The 25,479-nt window shown below is 39.6% G+C and overlaps 1 protein-coding gene across 6 annotated transcripts in view; it reads left to right on the forward strand.

Annotated features, from left to right (window-relative positions):
* The window catches only part of PLD5 (phospholipase D family member 5), a 255,241-nt gene extending 237,454 nt beyond the window's left edge, over nucleotides 1-17,787 (forward strand). For all 6 annotated transcript variants that reach the window (XM_034765027.1, XM_034765021.1, XM_034765022.1 and 3 more), the window contains 2 exons: nucleotides 6,209-6,323; nucleotides 14,402-17,787. In XM_034765027.1, the coding sequence (XP_034620918.1) occupies nucleotides 6,209-6,323; nucleotides 14,402-14,628 (342 nt within the window). In that variant the 3' untranslated portion in view covers nucleotides 14,629-17,787. The remainder of the gene's footprint in view (nucleotides 1-6,208; nucleotides 6,324-14,401) is intronic.
* The last annotated feature ends 7,692 nt before the right edge of the window (nucleotides 17,788-25,479 follow it).

Below are 25,479 nucleotides of genomic sequence, written 5' to 3' on the forward strand. Positions count from 1 at the left end.
CATCCTCTTCTTTCAGGTCCCAACTGAATACATTTCTTCCTCGGGACATACAATTGATACTCCTCTCGTCAAAAAGTCTTTTAAAACTAAATAGCATAATAATTCCATTATTGAGCCACACCCTGCTGTCACAGCAACCCTCCTGACAATAGTAGCAAAGTTAAGAAAAAGGCTGAACCATTGGGAGAGTAGAAGTTCCTAGGAGCTAATGTTAGTTAACAGCCTCCAGGTCTATGAGACACATGCAATTAGTATCAGTAATGTTGTTTGTGGAACCTTATTAATACAATTCTTTTAAATGCTATCTTTTCCAGTGCTCAGCCACTAAGTACTTGAGGGAAAATGTAGGTAATTACTTTTTTTCTGAACAATTAGAGCACAGAATAGTGTACAGTGTTTGTTAATTATACACAGCATAGTTCCTGTGCTAGTATATTTCCTCTCTTTCTTAGGAAGGCTAATACAGCCTTAGGGCACGTCTTCACTACCCGCCGGATCGGCGGGTAGCAATCGATCTATTGGGGATTGACTTATCGTGTCTAGTGAAGACGTGATAAAATCGATCCCCGATGGCTCTGCTGTCGACTCTGGAAATCCGACGCGGCAAGAGGCGGAAGTGGAGTCGACGGCGGCGTGGCAGCGGTCGACTCGCCGCCGTCCTCACAGCCAGGTAAGTTGACCTAAAATATGCAACTTCAGCTATGCTATTCACATAGCTGAAGTTGCGTATCTTAGGTCGACCCCACCGTAGTGAAGACCTGCCCTAAGTCTCCTTGAGGGGATGGCTTTAGGCCACACCCCTCTCCTCACTATTTCCTGCTGGCTAGCTTAAACAGCTCCCTGCTCAGCATTTAGATTTTGTGGATCCAATCCTTAGACGCTTAGCTTTCCACATGCATCGTAGAGGGAGCCTAGGCACCTAACTTGGGCTGTAGATTCCACTGTGTGGAAAGGTGCCCAGAAAAATGTATTGTCACATCCAAGTCCCTTCATGGATCTAGCCCATGGTAATTGTCTAACAGAGTGAAGCATAATAAAATCTTTTCCTAATCCCCAAATAATGCAAAAATGGCCAAATATAATTTTCCCAAATGTAGACAAAAATTCACCTTTTGGATGAACAACAATGAGGAGATTTAATCTCAGGTGGCAACATTTTTATTTTTAAAGCTATAAACTCTTTAAAGGAGAAATGCCTCCTCAGCTCCAAATAGAGCATTACTAATGCAATGCTTTCACTGAAGGTGTACACTGGAGGATTTAGTGTGTGGTACTGAATGTCTTTGGACAACTGACTTGTTTCAATAACAAAGTTCCAGTTGCATTATTGCTTTTGTGAGAGGAGAGAGATTCTGCAAACCAAAGCCAGCATGTCAAAGAGTTAATAAGTTATCTGCTTTGCTTGAAGTACACATTACATTTTCAAGACATCTATATTTGTCCTGCTGGGTTCACAGTTTCCAACCCTGCCTGTGATGCTACACAAGTTGCCTAATACAAGTTTTGTCCAATTCAGCCAGTCTGGACATTGGGCTGAAAATATATTAGTAATTTGGCATTAAGATATTACCTTCAAGGCTGATCTCAGGAAGAGCCCACAATTTGCATGTGATAAGAGGCCGGGTAATTTTACCTTAAGTAACATAACTATGCAAGGAAACAAAAAGCAAAACAAAATTACCAGGCATTCAGATCTTGTCATTTGCTTTTCTTCATGAAATCGTCTTTACAATAGCACTTGTGTTCACATAATGGGATGTGCAGACCTTAGGAGCATTAAAAGGTGTTAACACAGGATATGTCTATATACGTTGATAAATGCACCATCTTGGGCCAAGGTTGTATCAGTTAAAGAGTTATTATGGCTGCTCTCCCACTCAGCTCCTCCTTTGTTGTGCAAAGAAAAACCCAAGCCTGTTTTTTTTGTTTGTTTTTTGTTTGTTTTTTTCAAGGAGGGGGGGAACGTGGGCGTGTTTTGTTTTTTAACCCAAAAGCTCAAAGCAGTTCCATCAGCCTATGGACTCCAAAGATGCAGCTTCCCCTCCCTTGGAGGTGGTGAAGTAGAGACAGTATGGTACAGACACAAGTTGCTCAGTATCAACTCTGTTTCCACCAGGATAGACACTGTCAGCATCAAACCCTCCTTTATTCTCTTGGCCGGGAAGTACCCCCATCTCAATGATCTCATCCCAAAATGACCTTGCCTGCCCCTCAAAGATTACTGAAACTTTCTAACCATCATCTCTGCTTCCTTACCATTAGAGGTTGCGAAGGAATTCTCTAGTGGATTCTTCTTCAGAATATCTTAGACCAGTTCAGAACCAAATCATCCTCTGGCCAAAGTGTGAATTGGCCCTATAGAGTGTATCACTCTAACTCTGCCTCTCAATCCTTTTACTACATGTGTACCTCCACAGTTAACGTTAGTTGACCACTTTCTTGGTCTGAAGAAATTAAGGTTTGATTTGATCTGTATCAGGCCTGGCCATAGCCAGTATAACCTCTTGTGTCCTGTATTTGTCCCCGAATCTATCTACCTAAAAGACTCCTTGAAAGAACCAAAGATATTGGATACTGCTTTATTATTGTCATATTGAAGTACTAGAGAGACATGGTGGGTGAGGTAATATCTTTTATTTGACCATCTTCTTTCTCAGACATGTGTGGCTCAAAAGCTTGTCTCTCTCATCTCTCTTTGATCCAGTAAAAGATATTTCTTCACCCACCTTGTTTCTCTAATATCCCGGGACCGACACAGCTACAACTACACTTCATACTATAATGAAGTATGGCAGATAATTTCTAGAACCTTGCTCGATACAAATATTGCTGAAGTATCTGCCATAGCTGGTCAGATCCCGGCTTCAGGTATCATCTTTAAAGGTTCATTTGGCAGCTAATTGCCACATCCTTTACTATGCAGAGGACTTCATAATCATTATTTGAAGCATTCAAATATTTTCTTCATCTGTATCTTCTGGTGAAATCTATTGTGACTTCTAGGGATCTTAATCTGGCTGTTAGCTCTGAGGTGGCACCAAGCATTCTCTTTATCAGGTGCTTGGCTGATTGGCGCTTGCCCACATGCTCCGGGTCTAACTGATCGCCAAATGTGGGGTTGGGAAGGAATTTCCCCCCCGGAACAGATTGGCAGTGAACCTGAGGTGCGGGGGGGGGGGGGTTGCTGCCTTCTGCAGTGTGTGGGTGAAGGTCACTTGCCATGATTACCTGACTACATCTCACTAATTTCTTTGTCATTGTCGGAGCCTCGAGCATTGTGCACCTCTGTCCCTCCTATTTTCTCCCTGTGGCACATAAATAGCTTAGTCTACTGAGGGCTGTGCTACTTTGGTCTAATTTCAGTTGTTGGGTTTAGTGTGTGGGTGTCTGGTGGTGCCGGTGACCCTTCTGTCCTTAAACTCTGACTTGATGACTCTACCCAGACTGATTCCATTTGTAACCTATGGAGGGATGGTTCTTTGTATGAATGCAGCACACATATAAATACTACAGAGCAGCAATCTTATTTCAAATGAACTGTTTTGCTTATTGATTCTCTTTTCTTTTTTCCATGAAAGTATTCATGGCCATCCGCTTATCACTGGGGGTACAATCCAGGTGTTCCTGATACTGTGTATTCAGAAGGGAGTGCACATTTTTGGTATGACGTACCATGTTGATTAGTAGCTACGTGTGTAATTTTGGCTCAAGTCACTCAGTATGTATAGTAAATAAATTCAGTACAAAAACCCGTTCACTTTTTTTTATGAAATACAAAGAAAGACATACAGATGTAACCAAGAAGATTTTGCAGCTTTGAGGGGTGGGGGCGGAGATAGAAAAATTCTTGGCAGAGTGGGCTAAAAATAGCTATTTGCCTCTCATCCAAAGCTACCTATTTATTGAAGCCAAGTCTATCTATTTGAGCATGTGTTCTTGCAGTTTTTAATGTACTAGAGATATTTACATTACAGTTTGCACAATAAATTTTGCAGTATGTGCTATCCTAAGAAAAAGATTTCCATGAAAGTGGTTTTAACTGTTCTAGATACAACATTTTACATCCAGACTAATGTAAAATGCGCTCCCCTCTCTATGGGCCTGATCCAAAACTCATTAATGTCAGTGGAAAGACACCCATTGTTTTCAGTGGGCTTTGGATCAGGTCCTATAAAGTCTTCATGGGAGCCATATATTTTGCTAGTTTACAAGTAACAAGGGTTCTTTTTCTAGATTCTAGATCTGAATTGTGACAGTCAAACTCGGCCCTTCCCTTCTCAGGATCATCACAAGGAATAAAGATTCTGCAGGCCAACTTCTGTTCTGAGTTATATGTACCTCTGCAAGGTCATTGACAATAGTATTACCGAATAGCTGTAAATGAGAGCAGAACTGGACCATGCAATTGCAACTTAATTATTTTATTAGAACATTAGCCAGAATGGAATCCAGTTCATTCTCACACTTTGGTGCTGGCTCTGCAGTACTATATGTAAACATCAAATGTTATTTTAGTTACTAAAGTTGAGTAAATATAACTTAACTCTTCCACAAAGTTAATTCTCTGACCTCTTTCAGAGCCTTCTGGAAAGCCTGTTTCTACCATGAGGCTTATAAGGGATAGTAGGAAGGATAGTGTAGTGGACAGAGCAGTGGGCTAGGCTTTGGGAAACCCAACTTTGAGGCTGAGTTTGGCTACAGACCACACAGGAAGTCTGTGACTTTGTATAAATTGTTTAATCTGCCCTATGCCTGAGTTCTCCATCTGTAAAATAGGGATGATGATACCTTGCAGATGTGTTTGAAGGATAAAATGCATTCATGCTAGTGGGATGTCTAGACATTGTACTGATGAGAGTCATCTAAGAACCTGGATAGATAAAATTACCAGCTGTTAATGGTTAGGTAAATGGAAAGTAGGGATTATTGATACTAGTTTCATTTATTTGCTACAGTTAAAAAAGAAAAAAACGGATGTGGGCATAGCAAGTCTATGATCATGTGTTTCTATCACTGTTACTTCTGGTCACTCCAGTTCTTTGGTACACCCATCTTGTTGCATCTTTTCTTAGATGTAAACTCTTTGGAGTGAGGACCATGTCTTCCTGTGTACAGTAGTTAGTGCAGTTCCCAGGAAAACTGGGGATGCCATAGAGGGTCCTGTGGCACCTTTAAGACTAACAGAAGTATTGGGAGCATAAGCTTTTGTGGGTAAGAACCTCACAGATGCAAGGCATCTGAAGAAGTGAGGTTCTTACCCACGAAAGCTTATGCTCCCAATACTTCTGTTAGTCTTAAAGGTACCACAGGACTCTCTGTTGCTTTTTACAGATTCAGACTAACACAGCTACCCCTCTGATACTGGGGATGCCATGTCACTATAAATTACCTTTATCTGTGGGACTTTGTGAGTCAGCATTTATAGAAAAAGCTGCTATCATCTCTGTGTGAACTGAATGTTTCCAGCCCAAACAGGAGTTATTTCCTGTGTGTAATGGTACTTTTCCCTTGGGCTGCTTTTGGAGTTTTGGGCCAGCTATCGGTTTACTTTATGGAACACAAATAATACATCTAATGGAGTATTGCAGATTTCATTATGTTTGATATTCAGCTAGATTAAAATAGAAAGCACTTGTGGTACTTCCATAAAACTAACCCTTTCAGACATTCTCCCTTATTGCAAATTACAGATTTAATCTTAAGAAGTTACTGAAATGAGCACATTGCCTGTTATAAACTATGAAACATAAGATAAAAATATTGATTCAGTTTATTGGCATGCCTGACAACCTGTATCCTGAGGCTGACTTCAAATTCCAGTGCCCCTTGATGAATGAGGAAATGAGAATTAAACAAATTTCTGGCTCTCATCTTGTAGAAAAAGATGGATTTTGTGTTCATTGTATTGCCTTTTTTTTACATGCCATTGCATTGCTGCTATTATACCATAGCCACACATTTTGTATATGTTAATTTTTCTACTGGCTACCAAGGCGTATGTGGTATCGAGAACAACAGATTGGGTATAAAATACAGTGTAGAGTTTTACAAGAATGAAACAATCTCCTATAAACCGAAGCGAGTTGTTGTATACTAACTCATTCTCAGTTTAAAATAGGGGGTGGGTTGTAATTTTTCTGTTTCTTCTTCTGCAAAGGTGTGGAGAGGAACTTTCATTAACCTGATTGTCTTTTTTTCTTGACTGCAGAAATTTTTTGATCTTGAAGAGGAGAATGCTTGCTTTCTCAAAGAACAAAAGAATACTTCCCTTCCCAAATTAAACCGGAATAAATATATGGTGACTGATGGAGCTGCTTATATTGGTAAGTAAACCCACATCCCAGTCAGTTCTGATGAGTACATTATAGCTTTGGAGCCCAAAGTCTGAAATAACGATTGTAAGCAGGGTATTAAGTAGCTAAAAACCCCATTCAGTGTCTTTGAAGATTGGACATTAAGTGGAAAATTCCTATTTTCAATACAAAGCTGTTTGTCAGTGCTGGGGTAGAGGAGTTGAATTCCTTCTTTCCAATGGATTGTTTCCCAGGGGAAGTGGTAGTGTTTTAAATTATTAAGAGTAGACTGAAAAAGCAACTATAGAATGTACTTCATGGAACAATCCTGCATTGGTTTGGGAATAGATTGGATGGTCTAATAGATCTTGTCAATCTCTAATTTCTATGAAGACTGACTAGCCTCACAATTTGCCATGTCATCACTATGTTTGGGGTATCTTCATAAGTATAAGACAAGCTGCCACTCTATTCATCCTTTGCAGTTTACCCCAGGGACACAGCCTGCATACTTAGTGCTTGATTTCAGAATACCTGCATTGTACTGTATATGTTTTGGTTCATAATCTGAAGGTGTTGTCCATAGGGTAAGTGCATATTTAAACAATGTCTAAGAGTAAACATTCATTTTAAATAAAATATTTATTAAATGGAGTAGTAAAACTACCCTTTGGAAACTTGAAGCAAAAGCAAGCACTATAACCTATTTAGGATGGAAATTTTCATTCTTGGGTTTATTAAAGTCTCATGAATAAAAATCTATTACTTTTTAATTCGTAGGCAGTTTTCTCACTGCCTAAAAATGCAGAGCACAGCTCAAGTAGCTGAACTGAGAAAGGGGAAGATCAGTGACGTTTCTTTCTCATTCAGGCAGTTTGTAGTTGACTCATCTCCTGAAGCTCAACATCAACTAATTTGGCCTAGCTTGACATCCAAAATCCTGCCTGGGCCAGACTTGATGCAGGGCCCTGCCTGTTAAGTCCCTTCCTAAGGATACACATCTCTGAGTCATAAATACGTACAAATTGCCATACCCAAACCAAGCAGCAGTCCATCTAGTCCAGTATCCTATGGACTCTGACAGTGGCCAATACCAGCTGCTCGTACTTCAGAGGAAGGATCAGAAAACCCCGCAATAGACATTCATGGAACAGTATGCCCCTTCGGGAAAGTTTCTTTGAAATACCCATTCAATCATGAAGGTTTACATCCTTTATAAAACACTTAGTTTATTTCCTTTCATTTTTAAAATCCTTACTCTTATAATTCCATCTATTCTCATTATCATATAAGCATTCACTCTTTTTTTTGAATCCTGCTAAGCTTTTGGCCCCACTAACATTTTGTGATAATGATTTCCACAGATTACTTATGTGTTTTGTGAAAAAAGTGTATCCTTTTAGTAGTTGTAAGTTTTCTGACTTTCAGTTTTATTGACTGTCCCCTTGTTCTTGTATTATAAGTAAGGGTGAATAGAAGGGCCTGATCTACCATCCTATACCTTTTCCAGAGCTCATTCCCTTCTGTTTGGGTGAGCATAAACATTACCATTCTCCCTATTTCCATTTACCTTTTTATACAAAAGGCCTGGGGTCAGGTATAGCTGCTGTGGACCTGTTGATGTGCCAAGGATGATTAAACTAAATTAAATGATTAAATTATTTTTTTCAATTCAAGGATTTATGTCTATATACAGCACTCAGGGTCCTTTTGGTGATGGATTCTCAACGTACGTTATTTAAAATTAAACGAAAACGGAAAGATCAGTGTCACCTGTCTGGAGCTGGAATAAATTATTTTGACCTCTTCACAAAGGTCATTTGGTTTTTCTCCATGGGTTAGCGTTATCAGGGATTTGTGGACAGCAAGATGAGGTTATTTCTACATATGTTGTTTACAAAAGTGTGTTGTGAACTGCTAGTCGGATATAGTCCCTTCAAAGGCAAAATGTACAGTATCGATCCTCATTTCCTCACACATGGAGGACCCTACTTGCAGCAAAACTGGTTCATTTCCACTGGGCAGGGTAAGGTAGGAATTGGGGTGTCCAGCCCCTGTCTGCAGCAGAGATCCTATCACTGTGGGCACTACCTGTGTGAAGCCACCACACCAGGGATTTGGGGTTGTAATGAGAGATCCAGCAACCATTCCACTCACACAGGTGAGGAGTGCAGACATTGCGATGGTTCCTCCGCTTCACCCCTTCGATGAAGCTGTAGCCCCTGAAGAGCTCCTGAGCATACAACCCATTTGCTTGGACTGTACACTGAATTGAAGCTTTGGGCCAGTGTGTAGCGTGCCTTCTTTAAAATTGTCACGGTTACAAGACCATAGCTGAGGGTCAAAAGAACTGATGTTGTGTTATAAACATGTTTCATCATAAATTCTTCATCATGTAAAATATCCTGTATCAGCGGGGTAGCCGTGTTAGTCTGGATCTGTAAAAGCAGCAAAGAGTCCTGACATGCATCCGAAGAAGTGGTATTCACCCACAAAAGCTCATGCTCCAATACGTCTGTTAGTCTATAAGGTGCCACAGGCCTCTTTGCTGCTAAAATATCCTGTATTCTGTCACTGTATCTTCACCTTCTCCCCTCACATTTGTAATGTCACTAAATTCTGTTTCTTTCAGTGTAACATCAGCAAAATACACCCATTGCTCTCATTACCAAAGCCCTCTGTAGATCTTTATTATGTCTCACCTTGAGTACTGCAGTCGCTTCCTCTCTGGCCTCTTGCACACCTTTCTTACCCTCTTCAAACTGTCCAAAATGGTGTTCCCTAAATCATCACTTTTTTCTGCATCTCTGACCATGTCCAATCGCTCTTCAGATCCCTGGATCAAATTTCAGCTCCGTGCACTGAAGGTCCTATACAACATGGCTCCGTCTTCTACCACTATGGTGTTTCTTTCCACTGTCTTCACCCCCTTCACTCTTCTCAAGCCACCCAACTAACTATACCATTGCATCCATTTGTAGTTACAACTGATAGGATTTAGAAAAAAGCAAAAATCAAATGTGTGGAAGGGATATAAACCTTCATGCTTCAGGGCATGAGCCATCCTCTAACTGAAGGATAAGGAAGAAACTTCCTTTATGGACTAGTTATTCCATAATTGCCCACTTCAAAATTCTTGCATCTTCCTCGTACTGGCCATTATTAGAGAAAAGATACTTGTCTGGATTCTAGATAGACCACTGATGTAATCCAGTACAGCAGCTCCTAAATTCCTCTATCCTTCTCCGGACCTCCTCCTCTGCTGCTCCACACACCTGGAACTTCCTCCCAGACCCAATCCAAAATTCCTCCATCCTTCTTGAAAACACACTTCTTCACTCCATCCATCCCCACTCCCTTAACATATACAAAATGATAAACAAAACAAAATATACAGAAATAATGAACTAAGATGCATGTTTAACATCCTTCAGCTACATTGCTTTTCAAGAGTTCGCCTTTCCCTCATCCTCCTCTTCTGTCTGTTGTCTTCTTAGATTTTAGGCTATTCAGATATGGACACTATCTTCCTACCTGTTTGTAGAGAACCTAGCCCAGTACTTGGTTCTACACCGAGAATGAATAATAATATGATGGTTTTCAAACAGTGTAGATAGTAAATCATGGTGATAAAAATCAAGTCTTACTTGAACCAATTAACAGCACATAACACTGGTCTACAATTTTTGAGAAGTCTTCTGCTTTAGAGATAAAATGTGCTATTTATTATGTATTTTGATGTGCTGAATTCAAATATGACAATTAAAACAACTGATTGGCTACTGTTTCTAAGATATTTAAGGTTTTACAATTTATGTCTATGTATATTTTGTAGATAGTAGAGTTTTAATCATAATTTATAAACCTAGGTCTTTTCATGTGTTTATGGTTGCTTTACATGATATTTCACCTGTCCTGTTTATGTAACACTTTAAAAATCAGCAAAAAGGTTATATAAATTAAATTTATTATGAAACAAAGGGCAAAAAACTATTATGTACATAGTTTAGTCCTATTCAGTGTCTACTTGGCGCTTCTTGGCTTGTCTCTTGTATTCATTAAATGGAGCATCTCTTGTCACTGTCCAGCAATAGTCTGCAAGCATTGATGGGCTCCATTTGCCCTGATAGCGTTTCTCCATTGTTGCAACGTCCTGGTGAAATCGCTCGCTGTGCTCGTCGCTCACTGCTCTGCAATTCGGTGGAAAAAAATCAAGATGAGAGTGCAAAAAATGTATCTTTAGTGACATGTTGCAACCAAGGCTTTTGTATGCCTTGAGGAGGTTTTCCACCAACAACCTGTAGTTGTCTGCCTTGTTGTTTCCGAGAAAATTTATTGCCACTAACTGGAAGGCTTTCCATGCCATCTTTTCCTTGTCACGCAGTGCATGGTTAAATGCATCATCTGGAAGAAGCTCACGAATCTGAGGACCAACAAAGACACCTTCCTTTATCTTAGCTTCACTTAACCTTGGAAATTTTCCATGGAGGTACTTGAAAGCTGCTTGTGTTTTGTCAATGGCCTTGACAAAGTTCTTCATCAGACCCAGCTTGATGTGTAAGGGTGGTAAGAAAATCTTCCTTGATTCAACAAGTGGTGGATGCTGAACACTTTTCCTCCCAGGCTCCAATGACTGTCGGAGTGGCCAATCTTTCTTGATGTAGTGGGAATCTCTTGCACGACTATCCCATTCGCAGAGAAAACAGCAGTACTTTGTGTGTCCAGTCGGCAGAGAGCAACAACCTTCAAATCGCCACAGAGCTGCCACTGATGTTGGTCATAGTTTATGCACCTCAAAAGTTGTTTCATGTTGTCATAGGTTTCCTTCATATGGACTGCATGACCAACTGGAATTGATGGCAAAACATTGCCATTATGCAGTAAAACAGCTTTAAGACTAGTCTTCGATGAATCAATGAACAGTCTCCACTCATCTGGATCGTGAACGATGTTGAGGGCTGCCATCACATCATCAATGTTGTTGCAGGCTACACGATCACCTTCCATGAAGAAGAATGGGACAAGATCCTTTTGACGGTCACGGAATATGGAAACCCTAACATCACCTGCCAGGAGATTCCACTGCTGTAGTCTGGAGCCCAACAGCTCTGCCTTACTCTTGGGTAGTTCCAAATCCCTGACAAGGTCATTCAATTCACCTTGTGTTATGAGGTGTGGTTCAGAGGAGGAGGATGGGAGAAAATGTGGGTCCTGTGACATTGATGGTTCAGGACCAGAAGTTTCATCCTCTTCCTCTTCCTCATCTGACTCAAGTGAGAATGATTCCGGTGCATCAGGAACTGGCAGCCCTTCTCCGTGGGGTACTGGGCGTATAGCTGATGGAATGTTTGGATAATGCACAGTCCATTTTTTCTTCTTTGACACACCTTTCCCAACTGGAGGCACCATGCAGAAGTAACAATTGCTGGTATGATCTGTTGGCTCTCTCCAAATCATTGGCACTGCAAAAGGCATAGATTTCCTTTTCCTGTTCAACCACTGGCATAGATTTGTTGCACAAATGTTGCAGCATATGTGTGGGGCCCACCTCTTGTCCTGATCTCCAATTTTGCAGCCAAAATAAAGGTGATAGGCTTTCTTAACCATAGTGGTTATACTGCGCTTTTGTGATGCAAAAGTCACTTCACCACAAATATAGCAGAAGTTACCTGCACTGTTCACACAAGTACGAGGCATCTCTGCTCACTTTGGCTAAACAGAAATGTGTCCCTTTGCAAAATCAAATACTGACAAATAACAGAGCACGACACTGTATGATTTCTAGTGCTGATATAGGGCAATTTGATCAGCAGAGTGATGTATATTCGTTATAATTGCATCATCCGTGACTTCTAGGAATAACATGATGCAATTCATATCATGTATGACGCAATACCAACTTCAGATTGCACCATTCATTGTTTTGCCTAAAAAGCAAGTACTATCCGAACCCAGTCATAGATTTATTCATAGATCCAGTCAAAGATGTATTTTAGTCATTTCTGGTTTAAATTGAGATCCCTTCCCTTTATAACTCACTTATCCTCCGCCATTCCCAAGTCAAGGGTCGTATATACTGACCCAATAGCATATCTTGAAAACTAGAGCCAATCAACAATTTTAAGCATCATTTTCGTTCTCAGTGACCCAGAATTAGTACAGTTTGACTACATTTATTTCAGAAGCATTTTGGCTGTAGAGCAATGCAATCACAGAGATGATCATGCTACTTTTGTTCTTTCATTGACTTTAAACAAATGAAGGTTGATTGTGCAGTTAAGGATTAGATGTACGGGCATAGTCTGACATTAATTTACCCCGAATTCAGGCATAGCATATGTGCACTCACACACAGTAAAGATAAATGCTAATCACTGACTCTTCTATGCAATGAAAGGAGTTTTTAAGCACAGCAGTAGCAGAAAGCCTGCCAAACAATCAGTGGGGCCACTGGATGATTGAGTTGCTGAAGGAGCACTCAAGGAACACAAGGCCATTGCGGAGAAGCTAAATTAATACTTTGCATCGGTCTTTACTGCAGAGGATGTGAGGGAGATTCCCACACCTGAGACATTCTTTTCAGGTGACAATCTGAGGAACTGTCCCAGATTGAGGTGTCAGTAGAGGAGATTTGGGAACAAACTGATAAATTAAATAGTAATAAATCACCAGGACCAGATGGTATTCACCCAAGGGTTCTGAAGGAACTCAAATATGAAATCGCAGAACTAACAACTGTGATATGTAACCTATCACTTAAATCAGCTTCTGTACCAGATGACTGGAGGATAGCTAATGTAAGGTGAATTTATTAAAAGGACTCCAGATGCAATCCTGGCAATTACAGCCCGATAAGCCTAACTTCAGTACGAGGCAAATTGGTTGACATTATTGTAAAGAACATAATTATCAGACACATAGATGAACATGATTTCTTGGAGAAGAGTCAACACAGCTTTTGTAAAGAGAAATCATCCCGCACAAATGTATCAGAATTCTTTGAGGGGATCAACAAACATGTGGACAAGGGTGCTCCAATGAATATAGTGTACTTGGACTTTAAGGAAGCCTTTGGCAAGGTCCCTCACCAAAGGCTCTTAAGCAAGGTAAGCAGTCATGGGATAAGAAGATCATGGATCAGTAACTGGTTAAAAGACAAGAAACAAATAATAGGAATAAACGGTCAGTTGTCAGAATGGAGGGAGGTAAATAGTAGTGTCCCCTCAGCGATCTGTTTTGGGACCAGTGCTGTTCAACATATTCATAAATGATCTGGAAAAAAGGTCTAACCGTGATGTGGCAAAGTCTGCAGCTGATACAAAATAATTCAAGATAGTTAAATCCAAAGCAGTTAAGTAATTCTTAACTGGAAAACAGACGACTAAGGGAGGATATGATAAAGGTCCATAAAATCATGAATGGTGTTGAGAAAGTGAATGAGAAAGTGTTAGTTTTGTGAGATCCCTTTGTAACTCTTGGCAGTCTGTTTTGGAATTCCTCACTCTCAGGCTACGTCCTCACTACGGGGGGGGGGGGGGGGGGTCAATTTAAGATACGCAAATAGCATAGCTGAATTTGACGTATCGGAGCCGACTTACCCCGCTGTGAGGACAGCGGCAAATCAACCTCCACGGCTCCCCCATCGACGGCGCTTACTCCTACCTCCCCTGGTGGAGTGCAAGCGTCAATTTGGGGATCGAATGTAGCATCCCGACGAAACGCGATAATTCGATCCCCAAGAGATTGATTTCTACCTGCCGATTCAGGCGGGTAGTGTAGACGTTGCCTCAGGGTAGTTAAACACTGGAACAAATTGCTTAGGTTGTGGAATCTCTGTCAGGGGAGAGGGACTTCAGTCTTGAGAACAGTAAAATACCTGTTTTGGCTTTCAGACTCAGCAAAAGTGACAAAAATGCAGAAATGAATTGGTGTACTTTAGATAAGTAATTTTTTCCTGAGCTGTCATAGAAAATACATATATTCCTGCAATTGTTCTAGAGAGTGGGGGTAGCAGTGGGAAGAAATACTGTATTCTGTTGGATTGCCCTTGAGAAATTGGCTTTTTTTATGTTGCAGTCTCATTATATATTCTTTTCATTTATTTATAGGTAATTTTGACTGGGTGGGAAATGCTTTTACTCAAAACGCGGGAGCTGGCCTCGTTATCAACCAAGAAGACATGGGGAACAACACAAGCATCGTTAAGCAACTTAAAGCCGTGTTTGAAAGGGACTGGTATTCACACTATGCCAAAAGTTTGCAACCAACAAAAATCCCAAACTGCTTAAACTACAAACTTAACAAAGCAGTGGCAAATAAGACTGCCATGAATTAAAAAGACTATTTTACTGTATGATGAATGAAGAAATACATCGGGGCTGCTGTAAGCCTATTTCATATTTACAGATAAGACTACAAAAAGGCAAAAAAATTTTTTTTTTTTTTTTTTTTTTTTTTAGGAAAAAGCACACATATAAAATGTTCTCTAAACTATACTCTCTATATTGAATTATTTACGACTTTTAAATTTGTTACTTCTGACACTGAATGTCATTTATGCTTCGACATTGATTTTTCATATTTGAATTTAAAAGCATACTTTGATTCCTCTCCTTCAATTTTAGAACTTTTCGTACCTCCCATCCTGGCTAGGCAGAACCTTGAGGCAGAACTGAAAATTGAGCTATGACATGTCATTCTAAGATCAGCTGCTATTGATACATAATGGAGGACAGACTTCCCCCATGCAAAAGATACAAGTTTAAGCAAGTATTCTCCTATGTAAATCATTCCCTCCAAGTATATGGCCATCCAAGCAGATTTTAATAATTTTGAACAGATAGTTTGATATCAACATCTAATTACATTTTCACACCATCCTCAAAATGTATTAAAGCTAGCTGTCAGCTTCCTTGTCATCTCCTAATAATAACATACATTTTCTTTTGTCCAAACAACTTTCACTATAACCTCTCCCCCCCAAACCTCTTACCTAACACACTTCAAAAAAAATTATTAATTTTAATTCCCTCTACCATCAATGGTTATTCCTTGTTATACCAATGTCTCTTTAATTTTGAAATTCCTGGATTCTGAGGATGTTTTATTATAAAAATCTATTATAAAGATCAAGGGCTGTCTTTTCTTGTCAGCTGTACAATGTGATTTTCCCAATTTGAAGTATTTCTCAAGAGTGAGGCAGCAATTTTGTGTAGCATCATTGTTTGGGGAAAAAACCAAACCCTTAAATGCTACTTTTTGAAAAAGGTGAAGGGCTGTGCAAAGCTGTACAATAACTTTAGTGAAAATTTTCAGTTTTGTTCTAGTTGATTTCTCACCTGGCAAACTTTGCTTTGTTAATTTAAAAACAAAATGAACAAACAAACAAAAAAGTATCCTTTTGTGAAATGGTGTTTTTGGGTCAAAATAGGTCATTCAATCTCTTGCATGTTTTTTATAACTATAAAAGAAATTGGGACAGATTCATCTCTGGTGTAACTTCATGCCTCAATGACTTCAGCAATTATACCAGCAATGAATTTCATCCAGTATATTCAAAGTTGAAGATCATTTTTTTAAATCAGTTCCGTTTATTTGCAAAATGTCACTGAAAGACCAAGAGAAGCTCTAGAGGTGAATAGCTTTCAATCATGTGTCTTGGGATAAACTTAATATTAAGTCCTTACATAAAGGCACAAGAGCCAAAAATTCCAGAGTTTGCAGTTATAGCTTCTGCTAGCAATAGCACATAAAAAGATAAAAATTATTAACCACTGACATATTTCCCTTCCTTGCATTGTTGATACTAGGAATGCATTGAATTTTTAGTACATTTTATACAGATAATGGAAAATGTCAATGGAGCAAAACTTTGTCAAAGGAGAAAGTGATTTCATGTCATTGTTGGGTTGCCACTGACCTTATAATTCTGATACCAAATGAATTACATAGATGCAGTAGTTTTATCTGATAGATTTTTTGGAGCAGTAGAGTCACAATTGCTTACTGGTCCATTATGGTATAAGTGGATTCCCATGGGCTAGAAGAACAAATTTGTGTACTTCAGTCATCCAGAGTAGAACTAATACATCAAAGTACAGTGGTACAATGTTTTTTTTTTTTTAACTATACTGTGTTTTTATGAACCATCTGATTTATGAACAGAAGGGTTTATTTTTAAATAATTTTTATCAGTAAATAGTAGTCAGCCATTCTACAATTAGACTGGCAGGCACAAATTTCATTTGGTATAAAATATGTACTAATGATTTTAATATAGCTGTTTCAAATGACAGCAGCTCCAAAGAAGTGCAGAAGGCTTTTGTATGGTATGTTAGCCAAAAGATAAAGTGCATCCTTGGATTTAAAAAAGAGGATATGGAGTTTAAAAGAAATCTTATTAGTTTTTAGAACACATCAAAGGGGATAATAACCAATCATTCTTTCTGGGTTAGTACTATTATAGTTCAAATAGATCAAATGCAGTGGACCAGGTTCTGATCTCAGTTACGCCAAAGTAAATATGAAGTAACTCCATTAAAGTTAATTTGCACTGGTTCATTTGAGATCAGAACCACTGTTTCCTTTTGCTTTAGCTCTGTAGAGCACCACCACTGCATGGCATGTTTTCGAACTACTATAGGAATTTGCATGTAGTAGTTTCTCACAGACCTCTCAAACAGGATCCAGAAGATGCACTTTCTCTAACTTCCTTCTAACTGGCATTGGTAACTCTGTCATATTACAAAGGTTTTTCTAAAGAGATCAGTTTTATTCTTAAAGAATATAGACTGTAATTGTTGTTTGCGGCAAACATTTACTAGTGCCTTATTCATGCACAAGGTTTTATTTAACTATTTCTCTTGTGAAACCCTGCTAAGATCTTGCGTTTAATACTGAAGCATAAAAACAGCTTGCTAAAAAAGACCTGCATATTGTGAATGTTTAGAATTCAGTACATAGTGATAGAGTCACAAAAAGACAAAACTGTTGCCAAGAGCTGGGCCCAAATCAAAGCCTTGTATAGGAACACACCTGAACTTTGGGGTGTTTTAAATGCCACCCCAGCTTTGGACCCAAATTTCACAAATTGACCCATCTTTATTATGAGATAATGCAAATCCCAAATCAAAATATTCCTGATTTTTGGGATATTCAAAATCTGCATTCCCCCAATATCAGACTCCAATCAGAAGCAACAATACCATGGCAGTTCCTTCAAGATTGAGGGTGAAGTAAATCCAGACACATGCAATGGCAGATACACAACTACTTTGCATATTTCTTTGCAGTGTTGTAGCCCGGCTAGTCCCAGGATATTAGAGAAACAAAGGTGGATGAGGACCAATTTCTGTTGGTGAAAGAGATCATTCAAGGTGAAGTGAGCAGTTAACACCTCTTCAATCATAGGACAAAGGAAGGTTAGTGGATTACAGATTGTTGTAATGAGCCATAAATCCAGTATCTTTATTGAAACCCTCCTTGAATGGTCTCTTGCAACATGTGTTAATTCCGTAACAATCTGTTCCACCTGGTATTTAGCTGTGATAGGCTGAGTGCCTTTCCCAGACCTGAGGAAGAGCTCTGTGACACTTGAAAGCTTGTCTCTTTCACCAACAGAAATTGGTTCAATAAAAGATATTACTTCAGCCACTTTGTCTCTCTAACATCCTACATAGGAAATAAGTGATCTGGCCTGTCATAGCCCTTTTCTGCCTCCTCTACACACTTCTTTCCTACTGCAGATTTAGCAAATGGGATTATATAGGAGGTAGATAGAGGGTGCATAAACCTTAAATAACCCAGTGGAGCATGAGGAAGTTTCCATGGCTACTCTTAGAGCCTGCTTGAATACAAGTCCCATGCTGCTGTAATGGGTATCCTTGCCTGTTCTCTGGCAAGATCAGGCCCAAAGTTCATCTAAATATTTTACAATAAATGCATATTTTTACCATTTTAAGTTTAAAGAGCTCAAATTTGGACCCCATATCATCCATGAGACAGGACCCGATCCTGTTCCCATTGAATTCAGTCTGTATGACAGGCCCAAAGTTTAAGTCTGAGAAACTAGTTTGGAAATCTTAGAATCCTCCTTTTGAGACTTACCCATTTTCTGCATTCCTAATGTATACATAACCTCTGTTAATGTTAACAGGAGTTTTGCATGCGTAAAAACTGCAGGAGTTGGCACTAATTGGAATTTTCTTGCCATTTAGCCCTAACTAAAGAAGAAATCCAGACTTAAGATTTCTAACTTTTTTGAGACTGTAGTGCATACTTCCTCAAATTAGAGCTGCCTTTCTTAATACAAAAAGAAGAACAGGAGTACTTGTGGCACCTTAGAGACTAACAAATTTTAAGGTGCCACAAGTACTCCTGTTCTTCTTTTTGCGGATACAGACTAACACGGCTGTTACTCTGAAACTTTTCTTAATACAGTAATAAGACATCAGCTGGCTATTCTAGTTCTTCAAACTGAAGTCCATAATAAACATCCTCCTCTTGAGCAATGTTTAATTTACTGTTATCTACACTTGACTTTTAATAACCCTGTGGAGGGAAGTAATTTATCTTAAACCCTGTGGACTTCATAATTATTACAACCATTTCATTATAGCCTAAGATGTACTGATAAAATATACATATATTTTCAGATGCTAATTTTTATCACTGTATTTTGCTTCTTCCCTTCCTTCCCTTTTCCTGTAACTTTATTATTTATTTAATCATCATTGCTCTGTTCATTTTAATTTATGTAAAAGTTGAACAAATCCCTGATATAATTTAAATTCAGAGCCTTGCCTCCTGAGTTGAGTGCACCAGTACCCTTATTCAATTTTTAATAATATAATGTTTTGTGTTACAGTAGAAAAACTGATATTGTACAATGCTTTCTGACATTTGACTTTATATTTTATTTTAAATATTGCTGTGTAGTATATATGGATTTTACACTGTCAGATCTAGTTGCTTTTGCATCATCACCTTGCACATATGCCTTAGAAGCTTGCCAGACTAGCATGAGAAAACAATGTATCTTTTCGAAATAGAGTTTAGACAAGTGTAGAAAATACTCATGTAGTATTTGATTATGTTGCATGGGTGTTTGGATTTTTTCAAATTAATGGTAATGTGCGATTACTCTATACAGTGAAACCTGTGCTATGGGCCAATTTCAGCAGATGACCCCCTAACTTAAATGACCACCTTCAATATCCTAGAGGTTTCTTGAAAAATTTTATTCAAAGTTCATTTAGGGCATGATCCAAAGCCAGTGAAAGTCAGTGAGAGTTTTTTCATTGACTTAAATGAACTTTGGATCAGGCCTAGAGACATCTTATAGAAGGCATCCAGTTGTCCCTTGAGTAGTCCCATAAGAGAGGTTTCAGCCCACCACTTAGCTCAGATTTTTATGTAAGATGCATTTCTACTGCACGTATATGGACTACAACTGCCTTAGAACACTTGAGGTTACATTTGGCCTAAGATTCAAAATAAAAATAGGGAAAAAAAGTTAATACTATTTATTTCTCAATGCCATCTTGAATTTGGTTGTAAGTAGTTTTGATTCTGACTAAGCAAATACAACTCCATTATACTTGATGGAAATTTGTTCTACTTATGCCAACCGTTAATTTTCAGATTTGACTCCTATATTTTAGTGAGCTCAACAGTGTCGACTTTTTAATCCTGTGAAATATGGCACCTGCCAGTCTTCTTCGCTGAGATCAGAAATAAGGCTGATAGCAGATTCATGATTCATGCCACAATACAAAAGAATAATACTAATGTCCTGGGATTATAGAATTGTGGTGCTGCGGTTTTGTATTTTAGCACAAATGGCTATTTCTATAAGTTTTGTCCATCTAGATGAAAAAGTTTCAGATTCCCATGCCCTGATCTTTATTATTAATATTTAATTAGACATCTAAGTGCTGTTGAATGTAAATGGTACTTAGTCCCAGATCCTCAAAGGTATTTACATGCCTAACTCCCATTGAAAATGACTTACATTCTTAAGACACTTTCGTGCTTTTGAAAATGTTATCCTAAAAATGTTAATGGTAATTGGTATTTATCCTAAAAATGAAATAATATGAACCTTACTTTGCAGATGGCATTTTCTGAGGCAGTCCGCATTCAGAATGTAAGGAGACTTCTCAGCTGACAGTGCTTTCAATGACTGATTAACAAATAACGAAAATAGTTTAATGCATATTTCTATGCTTGGTTATCAGTTTTGTAAATGGGAAATAACCTGGCATTTACTTTTAAATGCAACTGTACTCTGAGATCTTTGGGGGATTTTAAGAAATGTGGCAGAAAATCTGGGTGCCCATGAAGATTACATCAATTTTTCTGTGGGTGAGGTGGCTACTCCCGTCTCCTTGCCACCCAAATCTCTCTCACACCCCTCACTCCCCGTAGTGTCCTCCAGGGTTCTAGAGCTCACTTCCTAGCTCCTGAGAAGTTCAGAAGGTTGATTACAGTAATCAGGACCTTACAGTTGTCTGTTCCTCGTGAACACTGCTGTCTGCCCAGCCCACTTTTTCTCTCTTGTCAGGGCTAATAATCTATTGTCAGAAGAGCAGAGAAAGCACATGACCTCCCATCCCTTCTGCCAAGGCACCAACGTGTGACAGAGATCCAAAATGGGGGGGGGGGAATAATGAAAAAATTATTATTCAAGAAACTTACAATCATGTGATGTAAATCTCTCTCTTCCTGGGACCCATTTCTCATGATTCTTCATTTCTGAGGTAAATCATTTTCTACAATACAAGGAGACACCAAACATGTGAAGTGTAGGTAATTCTGGGACCAAACGAGGGATGTTGGAGAGGTATGGTGCCACCCAATCCCATAATTCCTCTCCTTCTCTCCAGTTCAAAATGGAGTGATGGTGGTTCAAGTTCCCTCACTTTGAGAGGAATAGAGCAAAGTGGGAGATGCACGGATCCTGTGCTCCACTCTTCTCCTTCCCAGTGGTGGCTCAAAGTGCTGCAAGGAGTGGTAGGAATGGGCCAGTAGCTCTGCAGGGGGGAGCAAAAGAACTCAGGCCCAAATCCTTAAAGGTACTTGAGTGCCTAAATCCCATTGATTTCAATGGGTGCATAAATACCTTTGAGAATCTGGGCCTGAGTGCTTAGGACCAGCTTCTTTGTAATGAAACTGCTGAGCTCCTGGAAACTTCATTTTTCCTACTCCTCTCCCGAGATGGCTGTCTCCTTTCTCTTAGGGTACATCTACACTACAGGGGGGAGTCGATTTAAGATACGCAAATTCAGCTACGTGAATAGCGTAGCTGAATTCGACGTATCGCAGCCGACTTACCCAGTTGTGAGGACGGCGGCAAAAACGACTTCTGCGACTTTCTGTCGGCGGCGCTTACTACCACCTCCACTGGTGGAGTAAGAGCGCCGATTCGGGAATCGATTGTCGCGTCCCGACGGGACGCGATAAATCGATCCCTGAGAGGTCGATTTCTACCCGCCGATTCAGGCGGGTAGTATAGACCTAGCCTTAGAGAATGCCCCAGATTCTTTACATTTAAGAAATTCCCAACGTAGATGAGGTTTTTATCTTTACCTACCAAAAGAAGGAAATGGCAGAGGGCCAGTCAGGGCCCCCAGATCATTTAACATTAATATGCATTTTAAATCAAGACCAAGAGTGTCTGTGTATTCATTTGCATCATCATTTAAAAAATGAGTTGGGGGGAAAAAAGACCAGCTAACTTTTGCAGATGAATAAAATGTTCATTTGCAGATAGAAATGGCAGCTATAACATTTGTCTGTAAAACTTTAGGGGAAAATGCCTGGATCTGAAGAAGGTTTCTAACCATCAGAGGAGTGAGATTCTGGAACTGTCTTCCAATAGGAGTTATGGGGGAAAACAACCTAACTAGTTTTCAGAGCAAGCTGGACAAATTTATGAGTGGGAGGGTATGATGGATTGCTTGTGGTGCGAAGGTAAGGCTCAGCAGCTTTGAGAGTCCCTTCTGGATTATGTCTTAAATTCCTACAACTCATGCTTCAAGGTTTCAGCTGGTCACTTGCAGGGGTCAGGAAGGGATTTCCCTCTCTCTCACACACACACACAGTGTGGTCAGGGGTTTCTTTTGGTCTTCTTCCTCAGAAGAATCAGAGATGGTTTCAAGTGGAGATGGGATATTGGACAGGGTAGGGCTGGGCTCTGAAGTGGCATCAAGTATTCTCTCTCTGTCTCTCTCAGGTGCGTGGCTGACAGGTTCTTGTTCATTTGCTCAGGGTTTAACTGATTGCCATATATGGGGTCAGGAAGGAACTCTCCCCTACCTCCCCCCAAGCCAGATTGGCAGAGACCTTGGGAGTTTTTAGCCTTAGTTTTAGTCTTCAGTGTGTGGGTGCAGGATCATCTGACTATATCTCACATAATCATCTCCCTGCCATCGCAGGGGCCTCAGGCACTCGTACACTTCAGACCATATGTTCTCTCCTGTGGCACATAACAATTTAGTCTCCTGTGGGCTGTAATACTTTGATCTAATTTTGGTTGTTGGGTGCTGGGTGCAGTTGGTGACCTGTGATGTGCAGAAGGACAGACTAAATGATCTGGTGGTCCCTTCTGGCCTTAAATTTTATGAACTGCTTCCAACTAAGTTCCTTGATGTGCAGTAGGCTGTGAGTGAACTGCAAGCTTCAATATGTTGTACAAAGATGGTCATGGTACTAAAAGTTTTAGGTCCATGTATGGATATGTATAGTATAGGAACAACATGAGAGAAAAAGGTGGAGAGGGCCATGTATGTTTCTATGTGTATTTTATGTATACCCCACTGTCAAGTATTGGTTAAAAAACAGCTCTTTCTCATAGTCTTGATGTTTTCAGAAGGCTACAGATGTGATAAAAGGCCATCAAAGTCTGAGAATAGCATGAAAGCAACATTTACAGCATCAGGCATGCAGCATGCAAACCAGCGAAAGCAGTCTTTGAGCTCACTTTCCAAGCATAGGCATCTAAGTTCCTTGGACTAATAACAGCCCTTAGATGCCCAAATACCCATTTTATGTGCCCAAGTGCCTATCTGAGGTTCCAGATGTGGAAATGAGACACACACACACACTCACATTTTGGAACTGTGAGAAATAGGGATACCCATGTCAAATGGCTAACACATCGGATACCATCAGTCAGCAATGACTTGCTCCATAGTTGCCTTGTGATTAAATCAGCCTATTAATGGGAAACAAATATTTAATATGCTAAGACAAAAATATTGCTAGAGGACTAGATCTTTCAGACCCCTTGCAGGGGGTGGGGAAAGACCAGGGGTCCCACAGTGAGAGACTCGTAATGAGAGCTATAGTAGAGAACCATTGACCTTGGAGTGAAAATATGACAGACTGAAAATTTGTGCTGCCATAAATTGAGGCCATTTCTCCCCCACAGGACTCAAGAGCTCACATATTCAAACCAAAGGGCAGCGATTTTCCCTGTAAACTAAACATTGCAGGTAGTATATCGTTTATTTTACATTTTTTTTAATGGAGAGAGAACTGCAACCACTGCCTCTAGCGCCTCCTCAGCATTCTCACATATCTTGCCTTCAATAAACTTTTTCCTCTCTGTCCATTTGGGTTCTTTTTTTAAAGCTTCTTCCCCCACATTGCTTCTGTTGGAGTTCCCTGTGCCTGCAAGCAAGGTCCTCATCCCCATGGAGGTACATGTAGCCTGAGGCAGGATAACTTCTGCTGGCTTCCTTTCAAGTGCCACAATAGCTTGCCACAAAGATGCCAAATACACATGCTACCTTGGAAGACACAAAAATTAACCCTCTTTAGGAACAACAGGAGTCAGGTCAAAGTAGGGCATAGTAGGTGAAGGAAGAGGAGCTGTAAATGCTCTGGTCTAGAGGCGGGACCAAATCATAACCTGGAATCCAAACCCCCTGAACTGTGGGGAGAGGTTTGAAATCCAAACTGGGATTAAGTGACTCCTAGATTTATAATGAGCCAAGTCAAAAACCTTGCCGCCAAACTCCTCCTGTGTTGTTGTCCAGGATCCAAATCTGAAATTTCTGGCTTGAACCGCGGGGCTCCCAAACACAATTGGGAGAGACGCAATTAGGTGACCCAATTGCTAGCCTGTCTATTTAAGACACGACTGACAAGTGAACATGTCAATCCGGCTAAGCTATTTGAGGTCACGTGACCCTGTCTCTGACCATTGAGTTGCATTTGTCAATTTAAGGTAATAAGTTTGGATTCCTTTAGAAGATTGTCTAAACACCTTGTAAGCCTGTAGTTCTATACCGCAACCACCCTTACAAAACTGTTTTGCCTTTGCTGTAAATCAGGAAGACAAATTCATTGTAATTGTATTTTAAACTACAGGTGGAAATTTTAACTTGTGTTACTTTTGTTTCACTTATAGCCTCAAAATAATAGGCATCCTCTGTGAACTTTACACTGCAATGATGGTATGTACTGTATAAATAAACCTGCTACTCCACCTACTCTCAAGGACTAGTATACCATACAGTACATTTGTCTAAACTTATTTTGAAAATTGCATGGCTAGCTTATGCAGTAGCTAGATATGTGACAAGGCGGCAATGTTAATCTCTAAGGAGAATACAGTAAATATGCTTAAATATTTTATTTACTTAATTGAAGCATTCTGTAGCCTCCAAGCTCTATTGTGAGGAGCAGGAGTAACTTCTCACTGTCTTTCTTACTCCAAACTTAATATCCATCATACACATTTACAGATACATGTACCATATAGATAGTGGCATAGCTTAGGCCTGTTGTATAGGTCAATATCTACAATGCACACACAAGAATATAAAATTTGCCACTGCAAAAGAGCGTAGTTGCAAAATCTATTTTGGATTACCAATTTATATTTGAGGAAACTAATGTGCAGTCATTTCTAGAAACTGTGAACACAAGGCAATTGCTGCATGCTTGTATATTTAATGAGTTTTATTATGATATACTCTTATACGAATGCCTATGCAGTGTAAATGCTTTAATATGAGAATACTGAATGTTTTTTACACTTTATTTTCTAAGAATGCTACGTTTTATTGCATGATTTAACCATTGTTATTTTTTGTGTTTGTATATAAAGTGCAACCGAGAAAACACATGATTTTAATAACTTACTATATAATAACTGCTTAGATCCATTATAGAACAT

This window comes from Trachemys scripta, chromosome 3, assembly GCF_013100865.1.
Source record: "Trachemys scripta elegans isolate TJP31775 chromosome 3, CAS_Tse_1.0, whole genome shotgun sequence".
Classification (NCBI taxonomy): domain Eukaryota; kingdom Metazoa; phylum Chordata; order Testudines; family Emydidae; genus Trachemys; species Trachemys scripta.